The 16,138-nt window shown below is 40.0% G+C and overlaps 1 protein-coding gene across 2 annotated transcripts in view; it reads right to left on the bottom strand.

Annotated features, from left to right (window-relative positions):
* Window positions 1-224: 224 nt before the first annotated feature.
* The window catches only part of Mamdc2 (MAM domain containing 2), a 154,701-nt gene continuing 138,787 nt past the window's right edge, over window positions 225-16,138 (bottom strand). The window contains exons 12-14 of one of the 2 annotated variants that reach the window (XM_052188223.1): window positions 8,033-8,292; window positions 1,363-1,447; window positions 225-1,237 (exon numbers count right to left, since the gene is read on the bottom strand). In XM_052188223.1, the coding sequence (XP_052044183.1) occupies window positions 1,173-1,237; window positions 1,363-1,447; window positions 8,033-8,292 (410 nt within the window). In that variant the 3' untranslated portion in view covers window positions 225-1,172. Of the gene's footprint in view, window positions 1,238-1,362; window positions 1,448-8,032; window positions 8,293-16,138 lie in introns of those variants that run through there. The other variant, XM_052188231.1, reaches the window with a different exon arrangement.

The raw sequence follows: 16,138 nt of genomic DNA, 5'->3' as shown, positions 1-16,138 counted from the left end.
AGTGTTTAATTCTAGAGATAAATTTTAGGGAAATTGAGATTATTACATGAAACAAAATAATCTTTTAAAATATTAATATTATATGAAAGTATGTATTAATGTCACTGATAAGGTGACTTAAAACTTTTAATTATGGCAGAATAGAGACTCAAATTAGAATTTGCAATTATGTAATGGATATGTTCTGACAAAGACAATGTATTAATGAGTTAATTGCTAATGAAAAGATTTTCAAATGATCTTTTTATTAGGTAATTTTGAAGTTTTAGACAGCTGATTAGCCACACAATTGCACACATATATACAATTCTGTAAATTAGTCAATAGAAAACCATAGTTTAACAAATGTGGTTGAACTCATACTACTAAAAGTTTCACTAAATATATTTATAAAAATCAGTCAAATTGTTTAACAAGTTTATAAAAATTGTTGGGTGTTTGTGCATAAAAAATTCAAGCTTGCCTTGTTGGAAAGGTGCATTGCTGTCCCGGGCTCCTGGTGACTGTCCAAGGCAGTGCAAAGGGAGAAGAAAGAAGATGGCACTGTCTTGTAAGGCAACACGAATTAGCATAGACTTACCCTGGGGCTCTATTAAAAAAATGCCTTTCTTATACCTATAGTGAAATAGTAAGGATTTGTAGCTCCTTTTCTGTGAATCACATACACAAATGTGACCTCATTTCCAGAATAGCTTGTTACCATAAAACACTGCATCCATTTTGCAGATATTACTGACCTTGCATTATTATTTAAGAAAACTCCATTCTTAAAACTCAAAAGGAAAACCACCAGGACCTAGTCTCCCAATACATTCACTGAATGCAGACTTACAAGCACACTCATTCTGACTGTGCCCTTTATATGTGTACTTTGAAGTGACTGTAACATAGTACATTCGTATTTCAACTGGCACCAAAATTAAGATGAAATGGTTTCTGCAAAACCAGTAGCCTGTACTTCTAGTAACAGTTGTCAGATGTGCAGGGGAAAACAGAGGAAAGCCCTGAGTCAATATATAGAGATATAGTTTTCAAAAGTAATGAAAGTGGGTCTTCTGACATCATTTCAACTTATGCAATAGTTAAGAACATCCAGTAGCCATTTCTTTTGTTTTCTCTTTGACTGAAGAGAGGTACAACTTTTGTCTTCTTACTCTAAGTTAGATCACTTCTTAATACTCGATTTCATTTAAGTCTTCAGAATATCCTGATGATTGTTGAGTTGTATCTTCCATTTCTGTCAGAAAAGACAGACAATAATTACTACGTCTACAGAAAAGATAATTTTGAATTGTTATAACTTGACACTATATTATAAAATCCCCTTTCCAACCAAGCTTATGTAACTGGGGAAAATATTACCTGCACACGGTCCTGCCTGGAATTTAACATCATCAATGGCTATATCACTTCTTATTGACACTCCTCGAATAGCTTCAAAAATTATCTGAAAAAGAATGAAGTTTGAATTTAGAAACGGAGTCCAGGATGATACAACTGTGTTGGCTGAGGAAGATCTTTGTGGGTTTGGAAACTTTGATAACTGCTGGGCCTAACTTTAAGGAAAAGGACACAAAATTACAAATCTAAGCCTAGTCCTTATAGTCCCAGTTATCTAGAGGCTTAGGTGAGAGGATTGCTGTAAATTTGAGGTAGTGTAGACTACTTAGTGAGTTCTAGCTCAGCCTGGTCTACATTGCACGTCTGAGATCAGCCAGGGAAACATAGAGAAACCAAGATTCTAAAATAAAATAAAATAAGATAAGATAAAATAAAATAAAATAAAATCAGACAATAACTAAAATAAAATTACAGATTCAAATTAGATTATTTGGAATTTAAATATTCCACAGTGAAGTGTGATGACTAGTGATTCTGCTGGCCTCTTCAGGGAGTTCCCCAGAGATGCTTAACCAGGAGTGCTTCCTAATGACCTGACAAACCCAAGCTAATTAGAACACTCTATGTCTAGCATCTCCCAGTGTCTTTAGGCTGGACTCTTCAGTTTCTTTAGACTGCCACTGAATTTACCTTTGGTGCTGCTGGCATTAGGTGGAAAAGTTTAATAATTAAATTGACCAAAAGATAGAGATTCATCAAAGGCCCAATGAGATGGGGTCGGGGTGCTCTGTTTCATGAGTCTTTGAAGAAAACAACGAATCAAATATTCTTGGTCTAGAAAAATAGATCATCATCTCTAAGGATGTTGTAATAATGGCTAATAAGTGACTGAATCCCCCTGGAGAGGTTTGTGGTTAATGACAACTGTCCAGAAGACATGCTCCACCTGTGTCATTAGATTAGTTTAAGCTTTAGATTAAAATAAAAAGACCCTAAGCTAATTTTATTAAAGCTACACAAAATTAAGAATATAAATGGAATAATTAATAAGTTTATGTAATTATCTTGGAATTAATGAAGCTTTAATAATAGACATAACAAAATAAGGTCAAGAAAACTTTCTAAGGACATAACATGTGATGGTTAATTTTAAGCATCTGGGCTCAGATACTTTCTGGGCTCAGGCTCAGGCGTATCAAGGTGGTTACAAGGTGTTTTTTCTGGGCATGTCTGTGGAGGGCTTTCTGTAGGAGAGTGGCTGTTGAAGAAGCAGCCCAGGTTAGGCTTCAAGGCCTTTATTTAGTGTGGGTAGAGGCAGAGGAAGAGTGGGTTCTCTCGCTTTTGGCACTGGGCACCGATCACCTCTAGCTGCTGGGCACTAAATGTGAGGCTCTGAGGCTTCTGGTCTCCAAGACTCACATCAGCTGAGGCTTCAGGTTTTCCTGAAGGTTAGACCATTATTTCCTGTTTTCATATAGAGACACAGCTGTGCTACAGCTTTCCTGGTCCCCCTGATTGCATGTTACATTTCTATAGTAAATTCTTCTCTTTCCTTTGATCTACACATCCATCTGCCTGTCCATCCTTCCAGAGTTCTATTTCTCTGGATAACTCTAATGTATAACCCTAAACAAGGATCAAAGCAAGTGGCGAGAAAAAGGGGTAAAATGTTCTAGTGCATCTGCATAGGAGAATATATGAGTGCAATTAATAAACATTTCAGTTTCTGAACACCAACAACAATCTGGCTTTTGGATTTAAATTACAATAATAGATAAATTCTGATAGAAAAATATTCTGTATAATCTGTGTTTTGGCCAAACTCTGGACTTTATAAACCTATTATGAATTTCCTTAATAGTTGAGTGAGAACCATGTGCTATACCTATGACTTTTCTGTTGTGACTGTAGATATATGGTAGCAAATCGTTTTTTCCCCCCTTCATGTACAACAGTATTCTGTCTTGTCTTTGGGCTTTAAGTCTAACCAACCCCATCCTGTAGCAACCAATAAACAAGTATTTATTTATAGAACAACTACAAACAAATATAGGATTGTATTAGATATGTTATTGGTTCCCAAACTGCTCAAGTGTATTTATAAGAGTGCTGGAGGATAATTTGAAATTTCAGATAAAAATATTCAACATTCAGCAATACTGTGGAAACTACCAGTTGAAAGTCAAAGAGTCAACGTTAGATGGGTCTAAATTCCTTTTGATAACTTCATTATACAGTAGAGGTTTTGGTAGCACCTATAATTAAGGACAAGTATCATGTAAAACTCTGTGCAGAACTTTAATGAAGTTGGTATATGTAGAGTGGTCTAACTTTCACAAGATCTGAAGCCTTGGCTGGTTTGCCCATTACATAGTACACACACACACACACACACACACACACACACACACACGCCTACATGTGAAACAACTACTAAGTCATTAGGATATAATTTTTCTTAAGTTATTTGGTCCTAAAGACATAGGAAATGGAACTGATGGGTACTTCTTTTGGCCAAGAAAAACCACGTCAAAATTACCAAGACTAAGGCACCTAGGCACCTATAAGACATCAAAGTAAAGGCGAACATGGTGATTTAATGCCCTCAGATCACGGAGTTTGAAAGGCTAAGAAAGGTTCATAAGCTCAGGGTCAGCCTTGGCTGCATATCAGAAGGGATGCAAAGCAAGACCCTGGAGTCTTCTGATGACTTCTCCTTACTGCTGCTTCCTAGCTACCCTGGTGTTCTTACCAGGATCCCTGAGTGCTGTGCTTTCCAAGTAGCTACCAGAATTACTGCTTAAAAACAGATCATTACCTTAAATCCACTGGCTGTGTTCCTACTGCTTTTGGAATAATTTCAAAATGTTTACCATGTTCTGTGAAGCTTTGTAAAACTATTCCAGGACTCATTTTGGCTTTATCACCTAATCATCTTCCCTTGTCCCTGTCCCTGTCCCTGTCCCTCTCCCTTTCCCTCTCCCCTTCCCCTCCCCCTCCCTCTCCCTTTCCACCTCCCTCTTCCTCTTCCTCTCCCTCTCCCCTCTCCCCTCTCCCTTTTCTCCTCCCTTTCCCTCTCTCCTCCCTCTCCCCTCCCTCTCCCTCTCCTCCCTCTCCCTCTCCTCCCTCTCCTCCCTCTCCTCCCTCTCCTCCCTCTCCCTCTCCCTCTCCTTGTCCCTCTCCCTTTCCTCCCTTCTCCAATTAATATTATTTTTATTAGGCAAACCATCCTATATCTTTCAAGGTTCAACATGACATTTCAATATATGTTAATAATATACAATGATTAAATCAGGCAGATCATTTTTGGTTTATCATTTTTCTGGTGATGAGACATTTAAAATTTACTTGCCTAGTCATTTTGAAATATATAATACATTGTTATTGACTGGAGTCACTCTGTTGTACAATAGATCTTTTGTTTAGCTAAAACATCATGGGCTTTGACCAAGAACTTATCATTCCATCACTTTTCTTGTCACATCCAGGCTAGCTGTCCTTTATTCAACTTTGATTCTGTCCGTTCAAACTGATTTACTTATTTTGGCATTGATATTATATTATCTAATTTTAGCTTAAATAAATAAATAAATAAATAAATAAATAAATAAATAATATCTTTCACTTATGTGTATGTGTATATGCCTACATGTATGTCTATGTCCTGTGTGTGTGTGCGTGTGTGTGTGTGTACATATGGAAGCTAGGAGAGGGTGTCAGATTCTGGAAGTGGAGTTGCAGGAGGTGTAGAACCACCCACTAAGGGTGCTGAAGGCAAACTCAGGTTCTCTGGAAGACATAAAGTGCTCTTAATTGCTGAGCCATCTCTCCAGTTCCCAGCTTATAGTTTAGTGTTTTTTAAAAATCACTCTCCTACAAGAATACAAACTCCAAAAAAGAAAAAGAATTCCACATTATATTTATTGCCAAAATTTAGCATATATTACATAGCTGTGGTCAATAAATATTTATTAAAATGAGATATCTTCTATAAAACCACAAGAACTCAATCTGGATGCCTGATACAGCTATTGAGAATATCAGTTGTGCCATGTGGTGAGAATTAGATTCCAGGGAAATTGGGGAAGATGTAGTTTTTAAAAACAGTGGAATATTTTTAAATAGTTTGGTATATTGAAATTGATAAAAACCCTTTCCCACATCCAATATCATTTAATGACCACTTTTACTCTGCTGGCGACAGCATGGTGGGAATTACTTATCCATTTTGAAGATGTGGAAACAATCCCAGAGCAGAGAAGGTTTGTCCAAGGCCACTTGATGCTTGTGACCCTGAGGGAATGAGGAGAATCTGGAAGTTCTTTAGGGCAGCGGGGAAACAGGCTTTGGTACTGGGCAGACTGGGGTGTGAGTTCTCTACCAGGCATCTGCTTTTCTCTATCTATAAAGTGGAGCTTTAGCATTAATTGGAACAACTTATATACAGCTCTTAGCACTGTTAGTACCCACTACATAACAGATGGCCAGGCCATGAATGTGTGTTTATTAGACAGTAGCATGTAGCCTAGTCCCACTATAGTCATGTGGGATTCCTGAGGTGAGCCCTAGGAGCAGTTGAGGAAAATGACCACCTGTTCCATTATCAGCTAAAGTGGCAGTCTACTCCAGAGTGTTCCTTCTAGATTGTAAACTGAAAATCTCTATAACCATTTTGCACTCTTTGGACTACAAATTTCAAAATGGTGGCCCATAGGCTTTGCTGTGGGCTATGTTTAAAAGTTCTTCAAGCTGCATGTGGTGGTTTGCACCTAGAATCTCCACAATGGGAATTTAAGAAGCAGAATCTTGAGCTGGAGACTAGTTTGGGCTACATAACAAGACCCCTCAAAACAAAAACAAAACCAATTTCTAAGATCATCTCCCCAGCAAGACTCTGTATATTGATTTCTAGAACTCAATTTTAGAGAATTTATGTATTAGTGTTATGTGATATATATATATATAAAATCTCAGTAGGATGAGTCCTACTCTATATTATCTATCTCTATCTAATCTATCTATCTATCTATCTATCTATCTATCTATCTATCTATCATCTATCTATCTATCTATCTATCTATCTATCTATCTATCTATGTACCTGGGAGTATAGCTCAGTGCCTAGCATGCACGAGGCAATGGACACAATCATCTATACTGTAAACTGTGTGTGTGTGTGTGTGTGTGTGTGTGTGTGTGTGAATGTGTGTATCAATGTTTGGATGCCATCTCCAAAGAATTAGTTTCAATTAAGTCTGGAGATTTTCTATTTTTAGCTTGCCTCAGAATCATTTGTAGGACCTATTGAAAATACATTTCTGGGACTCCAAAGTCCTCCAGGGTTTCTGATTTAGTATTTTGTGGTGGATCCTGAGATTAACATTTTGGGTGTACTTATATTTCAGGTATTTTTGATGCTGCTGGTACCTGGACCATGCCTTGAGACCCATTTGATGAAGAGTCTGACTTTCCCGAGGAGCTTAACATGATTGAGCTGCCATCTCTGGCTGATGATCAACTCTCTTAGTAAGTTTTCATCTGGTCCATGTACCTTCTGTAACAGTCATAAAAAATCTTCATGGAGCAATCTGCCATTCTCTAATACATCTCCCAACAGTTGTTTGTGCTTAGCTGGCAGACCCTTCCTAGACAGAAGAGCATCTTCCTCCTGTCATTTATTGCCCATCAGTGTAGCAGCTTGAGTGGCAATGTATCCAGCCACTTGAGTTGTGATATCTTCAGTTTAGATCTTTAGAAAATTAGTTTGCATTGTAGGGGGAAAAAAGTGAGGAAAAAAAACTTCAGATTTTGGATGCCTCTTCCAAGGAAGATCTGAACTTAGACCAGGCATCCACCCAGTGGTTAAAGCTGAGTGGGCCCCAGAGGCTTACCACCCAGAAGCAAAGCTGCAGAAGAAGTTGGAGCTTTTTTTGTTGTTGTTGTTGTTGTTGTTTTGGTTTTTTTGTTTTTTTTTTTTTTTTTGGAGGGTTATGCTCACACCAGAATTTTATAGAGCGGTTTTAAAAACAGTTGGGAATCTGAAGGTTATCTCACTCAGAACTTTAGCTTTGGTGGCTGAGTGAAGTCTCTGGCTATCCTGGGAATGACTGCATACTTCTAGGACAGGGAGTTTCTATAGCACATGGGAAGTTAGGGGTCTGGGGTGATGACCATGGACTTGGGATAAGGACCCACCAGTTTCTTCTACAACAATATAGCCATTCATATTATATTGTTCATACATTCATACAGAGGCTTATACAACTTACTAGAGGCTATACACACCCATAAGTGGAGATTTAGAACAAAGGCCCCTACGTGCAAGTGGATCATGGATGCTAGGAGCAGGAGTAGTGTATTTAGAAGAAAGGTGACTTCCTTTTGGAAGGAATGTACTTGATATTCACAACACACTAAGACAAAATAGGTATCCTTTCATCCTTGAATTGTTAGAAAAAGAAAAAACCAATCACTTTATGCATGAATGTCCAAAGCTTTAGCTCCCTGTCTAATTATTCATTCACTGCTTAGAGTTAATCAATAACGGGCTAATTAGGTTTACTTTTCAAGTAATCCTGCCTTTATCTCGGACTCTGAAAACAGACAAATCATTCTCTTTTTAGCAAAAACAGGAGAGCACCAGGCACCTCGGTACAGCCTTCCCTAATGGGTTGGCACTCCTCTGACTTACCTGGTGTTGCCCCCTGCAGCTGTATTCAATCAGTGCCCGCAGCCAGGAGATGCTCTGCTCCCCTCTTCTTCTCCACAACAGGGACTCCTTACTGTCTTCTTCCCTTTTCAAATAAACACTCAACAGGCCGGTCCCTGCTCCGTACATGTGGTAGAAAAAAGTCAAGCAGTGTTTCCCAGGAACGCCTCTCAGAGGCTGGGAAAAAAGGTGTGCTTTTTGTCCATACACCATGTAGGAGGCCTCAATATACATGTAATATCCTAGAGAGGAATGTAAAGCAAGCATGGTTAAAAAAAGACCCCAGCACATTTTCTTCATTTGTAAAATTCCTGGAGACATAGACTCTTTGGCTCTAGTACTGAGAAAAAGAGTTTATAATCCTGAAGAGTATGTATGAGCCAAGAAAAATAGACATGCTGTAAGGATTAGACCACAAAATGATTTTTTTCATTTAATGATTCACATACCACCGGTATTATTATCACATCAGAATATTTTACTACTATAGATAACATTCCAAATGTTTTTGTACTCCCTCTAGATTCACACATAGAAATCCTAATGCGTAGGGTGTCCATATGAAGAGGAGAGGTTGGAAGGTGATTATATCACATTATATCACGAGGGCAGTGACTGCCCCCTAATGAGATCAGCATCTTTATCAGGGCCTTCTTTTTTTCTTTTTTTTTTTTTTTTTAAGATTTATTTATTTATTTATTATATGTAAGTACACTGTAGCTGTCTTCAGACACACCAGAAGAGGGCATCAGATCTCATTACAGATGGTTGTGAGCCACCATGTGGTTGCTGGGATTTGAACTCAGGACCTTTGGAAGAGCAGTCAGTGCTCTTAACCGCTGAGCCATCTCTCCAGCCCCTATCAGGGCCTTCTGAATCTAACTCATCTCTTACACTACGAGAGGGGAGCTTGGACGGAAGGCCACATCTGAAGAAGGAGGCCCTCCCCAAACGTCAGATCGGCTGGCAGCTTGATCTTGGACTCCTGAGCTCCCATACCTGTGAGAAGCAAGTCCATGCTGTTTCCAAGCTGCCCAGCTTTCATCTGTCACAGCAGCCCAAGCATAGCCCCCTCCCAAACCTATCCCAGCTCCTCCAGTTGGTCAGACCCCAACCATGGGAGTCATATAGCATCAGCCCCTCTGCTCTCTTTCCTCATGCAGGCTGTCAGAGCTCCTGTCAGATAAAATCAGGAATTTATCTGTCTCCAAGATGAAGTCAAAGTCCCATCCTACTCTCTCGACTGCTAGTGTCCTGGTCCAGTCCTTTCACTTGGACTAATGTGACAGATTCCTGGCTTGTGTGTCTGCTCTTCCCTTATCCCCTAGAATCTAACCTCAGCAGTTTCTATAGCAATCTTTCTAAATGGTCAATATGTGTGTGTATGCTGTGTGTTATGTGTGTTTACACATACCTGTGTGTATCAATGTGAGCACATGTCTGCCACCGTGCAAGGGTGAAGGTCAGAGCAGAACCTTAGATGGTGGTCCATGCCTTCCATCCTGTTTGTGACAGGGTTTATTTGTTGTTTTTGTTTTTTCTGCAGTGTGGGCCAAATTCTCAGCCACAGGAGCTTCTGGGCATCCTTTATTCTCTGCCTCTCATCTCCGCATAGGAATTGGAGGAACTGAACGTTGGGATTACAGATGCTGATGCTACTGTATCTCTGGGCTCTGGGGATCTAAACTCAGGTCCTCATGATTTCACAAGTGATTTTACCTACTGGGCATCTTCTCAAACCTGAAAATCTAAATTGTACCATGTCTGTGAAAAGTTTCCATTAGTTCAGCACCCTGAACAACCTGCCTGGCTCTTCTGGAGATAGTCTTGAGTTTCACTCAGTCCCTCTGTAAGTGCCTGTCTATATGTTACCGTTTCTATTGGACCTATTCTGACTTCGCTAATTCAAATCACTATCTCCCCCTCTCACCTGCTCCCTAGCTCTTCTCAGTCCTATACTTTAATTTATTACGTTTTTGTAACATTTAATTGCCTTTTAATGAGTCACCTAATTTCCCCCTCTTTAATCTTTGTTTCTCTCTTCTGCATTACATGGAGACTTTCCCTGTTTAGTTCAGTACCATATTCCCAGTTCTTAGAGTAAGGTTTCAGGCATGGTAGATGCTCAAACATATTTGTGAGTGAATGGACGAGCATCTCTTCTTTTATTGCACTAAGCCACAAATGTCTGATCATTTTTAGAGCACATGGCTCCACCAAGCTCACACTGAAAGTGTGAGATTCTTGGCGATGAGATAGGCATTTCAGTTGGATGCTCTAAGGCAAAGCCACTACAGATCCAGGAGGTGATGAAATCAAAGTCTCGTCAAAGAAAATGCTTTCAGACAAGTTCCAAGTAATCTGAGATATTTTTAAAAATGAACATACATAAAGCTGGGAATAATGGTGCACGCCGGGGGTTCCAACTCTTTGGAGACAGAGGCAGAAGCACAAGGTTATGCTCTGCTTTATAGTGAGTTTGAGGCCAGTCTGGGCTACTTGAGACCTTGTCTCAAATTTTTCTTGAAAACATATTGAAAAAAAAACCTGAAACATTGATTCAAAAATACTCCACATGTATGATAATCCTTAACTATGTAACTTTTATTTGTTCATTAGCACAAAAATTGTTACACTGAATGTTTTTCACATTCCACAATGCAAGAAAACTTTATTGTATTTCATTTTCTATAACTCTGTACCACTTAAGCTAGTGTCAAAGTAAACAAACACACATGCTTGTGGGTGTACATTCAAACACACACATACATACACAATCCTAATGGAAGAGTATGTTTAATTTAGTTCCATGAAAAAAACAGGTTAAGGCATGAGAATGGCCGTGGTATGTTACTGATCCATGTATTAAGGAGTTCTCTGCTTCCTATGTGAAACTTGGTGCTACAGTAGAGTGATGATACCTTAAGACATGCTCAATTTTCTCCCTGTACAAAGCTCAAGTCCAAGTGGATAAAGGACCTCCATATAAAGCCAGATACACTGAATCTAACAGAAGAGAAAGTGGGGAAGAATCTGGAGCACATGGACACAGGGGGAAATGTCCTGAATAGAACACCAATAGCTTATGCTTTAAGATCAAGAATTGACAAATGGGACCTCATAAAATTGCAAAGCTTCAGTAAGGCAAAGGACACTGTCAATAAGGCAAAACAGCAACCAACAGATTGGGAAAAGATCTTTATCAATCCTACATCCGATAGAGGGCTAATAGCCAATATATACAAAGAACTCAAGAAGTTAGGCTCCAGGGAACCAAATAACCCTAATAAAAATGGGGTACAGAGCTAAACAAAGAATTCTCAATTGAGGAATAACAGATGGCTGAGATACACCTAAAGAAATGTTCAACATTTTTAATAATCAGGGAAATGCAAATCAAAACAACCCTGAGATTCTACCTCATACCAGTCAGAATGGCCAAGATCAAAAACTCAGGGGACAGCAAATGCTTCAGAGGATGTGGAGAAAGAGGAACAATCCTTCATTGTTGGTGGAATTAAAAGCTAGTAAAACCACTCTGGAAATCAGTTTGGTGGTTCTTTAGAAAATTGGACATAGCACTACCTGAGGACCCAGCTATACCACTCCTGGGCGTATACCCAGAAGATGTTCCAACATGTAATAAGGACACATGTTCCACTATATTCATACCAGCCATATTTATAATAGCCAGAAGCTGGAAAGAACCCAGATGTCCCTCAACAGAGGAATGGATACAGAAAATGTGGTATATTTACACTATGGAATACTACTCAGCTATTAAAAACAATGAATTCATGGAATTCTTAGGTGAATGGATGGAGCTAGAAAATATCATCCCGAGTGAGGTAACCCAATCACAAAAGAACACACACAGTATGCACTCACTGATGAGTGGATATTAGCCCAAAAGCTCGGAACACCCAAGATACAACTCACAGACCACATGAAGCTCAAGAAGAAGGAAGACCAAAGTGGGGGATACTTTGATCCTTATTGGAAAGTCTATTAAAATACCCATGGCTCAGAGCCAACCAATAGAATGAACATAGGCTCCCCAGTGGAGCAGCCTATGGAGAAAGGACCCAAGGAGCTGAAAAGGTTTGCAACCCTACAGGAGGAACAATATGTACCAACCAGTACCCCCAGAGCTCCCTGGGGCTAAACCACCAACCAAAGAGTACATATGGAGGGACCCATGGCTCCAGCTACATACATACATACATACATTTCAGACATCAATGAGAGGAGAGATTATGGGTGTTGTGAAGGCTTGATTCCCCAGAATAGGGGAATGCAAGTCAGGAAATTGGTGGGGGAGGAGATGAGCAGGGGAAGGAGGGATGGGATAGGGGATTTTCGAGGGGTAACTTGGAAAGGGGATACCATTTGAAATGTAAATAAAGCAAATATCTAATAAAAAAGAAATAATAGGAAAAAAAGACATGCTCAATTAAAAAGCATTCTGCGGTGTGTGTAGTAATATACCCCTGCAATCCCAGTACTTGTGAGACTGAGGCAGGAGGATTGTGAGTTTGATGTCAGCTTGAGCTGTATAAAAAGAAAAAATATTTGAAGAAATAAATTTTAAGGTAACAAGAAAAAAAAACAATGAAAAGAAATTTGTATTTAGCTTTGGAGTTCTCCAAGGGTCACCAGAAATCCCATGTAAAAAGACCTTTGCTACAGATGAGACTCTAGTAGGACAGGCATTATTACCCTTTAAATATACCCTCACTGTGAAAGCACAAAGGACAGACTATGAGGGGCTGAGAGATGAAGGAGGAAACAATGGATTCATCACGAGTGACAGATGGCCTGGGATCACTCAATGATGATGATTATTGGCCATGGTCATTCTGTGGTCCTAGAAGATCAACAAACTCTCAGTCATTCCCTGAGTATTGGTTCAAATTCTTTCCTTCATGTGTACAAGATACTAGTTTCTTCAGCACTGAAAGGGATAGTCTTATGCTGTGCCAGGCTCCTCCCGGCAGGCTAGTGGACTGTAAATCAGGCTGCCTGTGCTGCCTCCTGCAGCCTCACCTCCCTCGCTTTGGACTACATATTCCTATAGGTACAACTTCTGCAGCCTGTTTGCTTTCTGTTCTGTAGTTATGAGCCTTGGGTGTCAGGTGAAAGCTATCAGCTAAGACTAATAGTTCCAAAGGGCTTTCAGCTTAGAGCTGTGGGATATGAAAGGAAGTCCACTCTGCTTGACCCAGGTAATCTGTGCTTTGTTTTGAAGAGAGGTCATGTCTGGAAGGGTTTTTTCCCCTAGGATGCTAACTTCAGTCTATCACTCCAGTAGTTTTAGCCTTTGCAAATCACTTCAGCATAAGATTTGTATTACGGGCACATGTATATGGAAATACTGAATTGAAGCAATATAGACCAACTTCTCTTCCTAAAAAAATAATTTTAACAACTTTGTCAGCTCATAGGAGTATGATGAACCATGTATGAACTAGTTATTCCTTTGACTATAAGTACTTCTCCCCCTACTTTTTGTTTTTGTTTTTCAGGACAGAGCTTCTCTGTGTAGCTCTTCTTGATTTGTACATCAGATTTCCTTTGTCTGAAACCATCAGAGAACTTCACAGAGGCCATGTGCCTCACACGTGTCTGGAAAATAGAGAAAAGCAGAGTGTGTTGACCGTGGCTCCATGTTAGTTTTGTCTCTGCATCAAAGGCTTGGGGTGGAGCAGAGCATCGCAGAAATGATGCCCGAGGCTAGCTCATGGCTCCCTGCATCCTTTCAGACTGTGGAAAGGATGGCTAGCAGGGTGAGAGTGGGGAATAAAGTCTATTCTCTCTGTGGGCTACTGTCTGACATCTAGGGTGCAGGAGTCCCGTGAGACTCTCCTAGTGCTTGGGGCACTGATGGTTGTGAGCCACCTGAGAAGCAGAAACTTAACACTGTATTCACAATCCTTAACTGGGAGGCAGCTTCTCTGGTAGGTTCTTGGCTCTCTTTTACAGGGTTGGGAAGGGGTTTTGACAGCCTGTGGCCTGAGGCCCTGTGGAAGGAGAAGCAAGCTGTTTTCACCGGGCTGGAAGAGCACTCCTGATAGTAAGGGGAATCATCAAGGCTCTGGGAAAAAAACAACTGTTAAAAAGTGTCCATCTAACAATACCCTACTTATTATTAGGTTAGTTCTTTGACATTTTACCTATACGCAGTGCAATCCGGTCAGTCTCTTCCAACCCTCTCTTACACTCTTCTATCCATCAATAACTCCCTCTACCCCTGACTCCCCATCTGTCCCTTCCCCAGATTCATGACTTTTGAGCTTGCTGTGTCACCCACTTGATTTAGCCATGATTAAAAAAAAAAACTGTCATCAACAAGGAGTTAGTTTTCAATGGGGACACACATCTGGAGCAGGATAGGGATGGTGGCTGCCCAGCGATGTGATATGATGAATGTCACCACACCAAATGTGTCCAGTGTATTTTCCCACTGTTCTGAGTTTTAGAGAAAAGTTAATTACAAAGTCACAGGCTGAGGAGGGGAAAGGGGAGGAGGTGCAGGGACCTCTTGTCTAGCAGGAGGGGCCCAGGCAGCAGGAGCTATAGGCGGCTAGACAGGGGCTCTCCTTAAAGAACTTTTGGCAAAAATGAGGGGGAGGTATGGGGGCAGGGCCAGTCCAGTCATACCCACCAGAAGTCCAGCATTTTAACAGTTTATTATCAATCAATTCTATAGGTTAGAATATGGAGTAATAGGTTTCATTTTGCATTTTAAAACACTTTACTACATCTTTAAAAAGCTTTTCATAGAAGTCTTCCCTGGGACAGGCAAGTGGACCAATGGAATAGAATTGAAGATCCAGAAATGAATCCACACACCTATGGTCACTTGATCTTCGACAAAGGAGCTGAAAACATCCAGTGGAAAAAAGATAGCCTTTTCAACAAATGGTGCTGGTTCAACTTGAGGTCAGCATGCAGGAGAATGCGAATTGATCCATTTTTATCTCCTTGTACTAAGTTCAACCCCAAGTGGATCAAGGACCTCCATGTAAAACCAGACACACTGAAACTAATAGAAAAGAAACTGGGGAAAACCCTTGAGGCACAGGAGAAAAGTTCCTGAACAGAACACCAATAGCTTATGCTCTAAGATCAAGAATTGACAAATGGGATCTCATAAAATTACAAAGTTTCTGTAAGGCAAAGGACACCGTCAAAAGGACAAAACGGCAATCAACAAATTGGGAAAAGATCTTCACCAATCCTACATCTGATAGAGGGCTAATATCCAATATATACAAAGAACTCAAGAAGTTAGACCCCAGGGAACCAAATAACCCTATTAAAAAATGGGATACAGACCTAAACAAAGAATTTTCACCTGAAGAAATTTGGATGGCTGAGAAGCACCTTAAGAAATGCTCAACATCATTAGCCATTAGGGAAATGCAAATCAAAACAACCCTGAGATTTCACCTCACACCAGTCAGAATGGCTAAGGTTAAAAACTCAGGATGGCGAGGATGTGGAGAAAGAGGAACACTCCTTCAATGCTGGTAGGATTGTAAGATGGTACAACCACTTTGGAAATCAGTCTAGCAGTTCCTAAGAAAACTGGACATGACACTTTCGGAGGACCCTGATATACCTCTCCTGGGCATATACCCAGAGGATTCCCCAGCATGCAATAAAGACACATGCTCCACTATGTTCATAGCAGCCTTATTTATAATAGCCAGAAGCTGGAAAGAACCTAGAGATCCCTCAATGGAGGAATGGATACAGAAAATGTGGTATATATACACAATGGAGTACTATTCAGCAATTAAAAACAACGAATTCGTGAATTTGTTAGGCAAATGGATGAAACTAGAAAATATCATCCTAAGCGAGGTAACGCAATCACAAAAGAATACACATGGAATGCAATCATTGATAAGTGGATATTAATTAGCTCTGAAGCTCTGAATACTGAAGATACAATTAGCATATCAAATGATTCCCATGAAGAAGAAAGAAGAGGGCCCTAATCCTGGAAAGGCTTGATCCAGCATTGTAGGGGAGTACCAGGACAGAGAAAAGGGAGGGGGAAAGATAGGAGAATGGATGGAG

Source organism: Apodemus sylvaticus, chromosome 1 (assembly GCF_947179515.1).
Source record: "Apodemus sylvaticus chromosome 1, mApoSyl1.1, whole genome shotgun sequence".
Taxonomy (NCBI): Eukaryota; Metazoa; Chordata; class Mammalia; order Rodentia; family Muridae; genus Apodemus; species Apodemus sylvaticus.
Note: the sequence above shows the minus strand (reverse complement) of the source record. Positions and strands in the feature narration are given on the sequence as shown.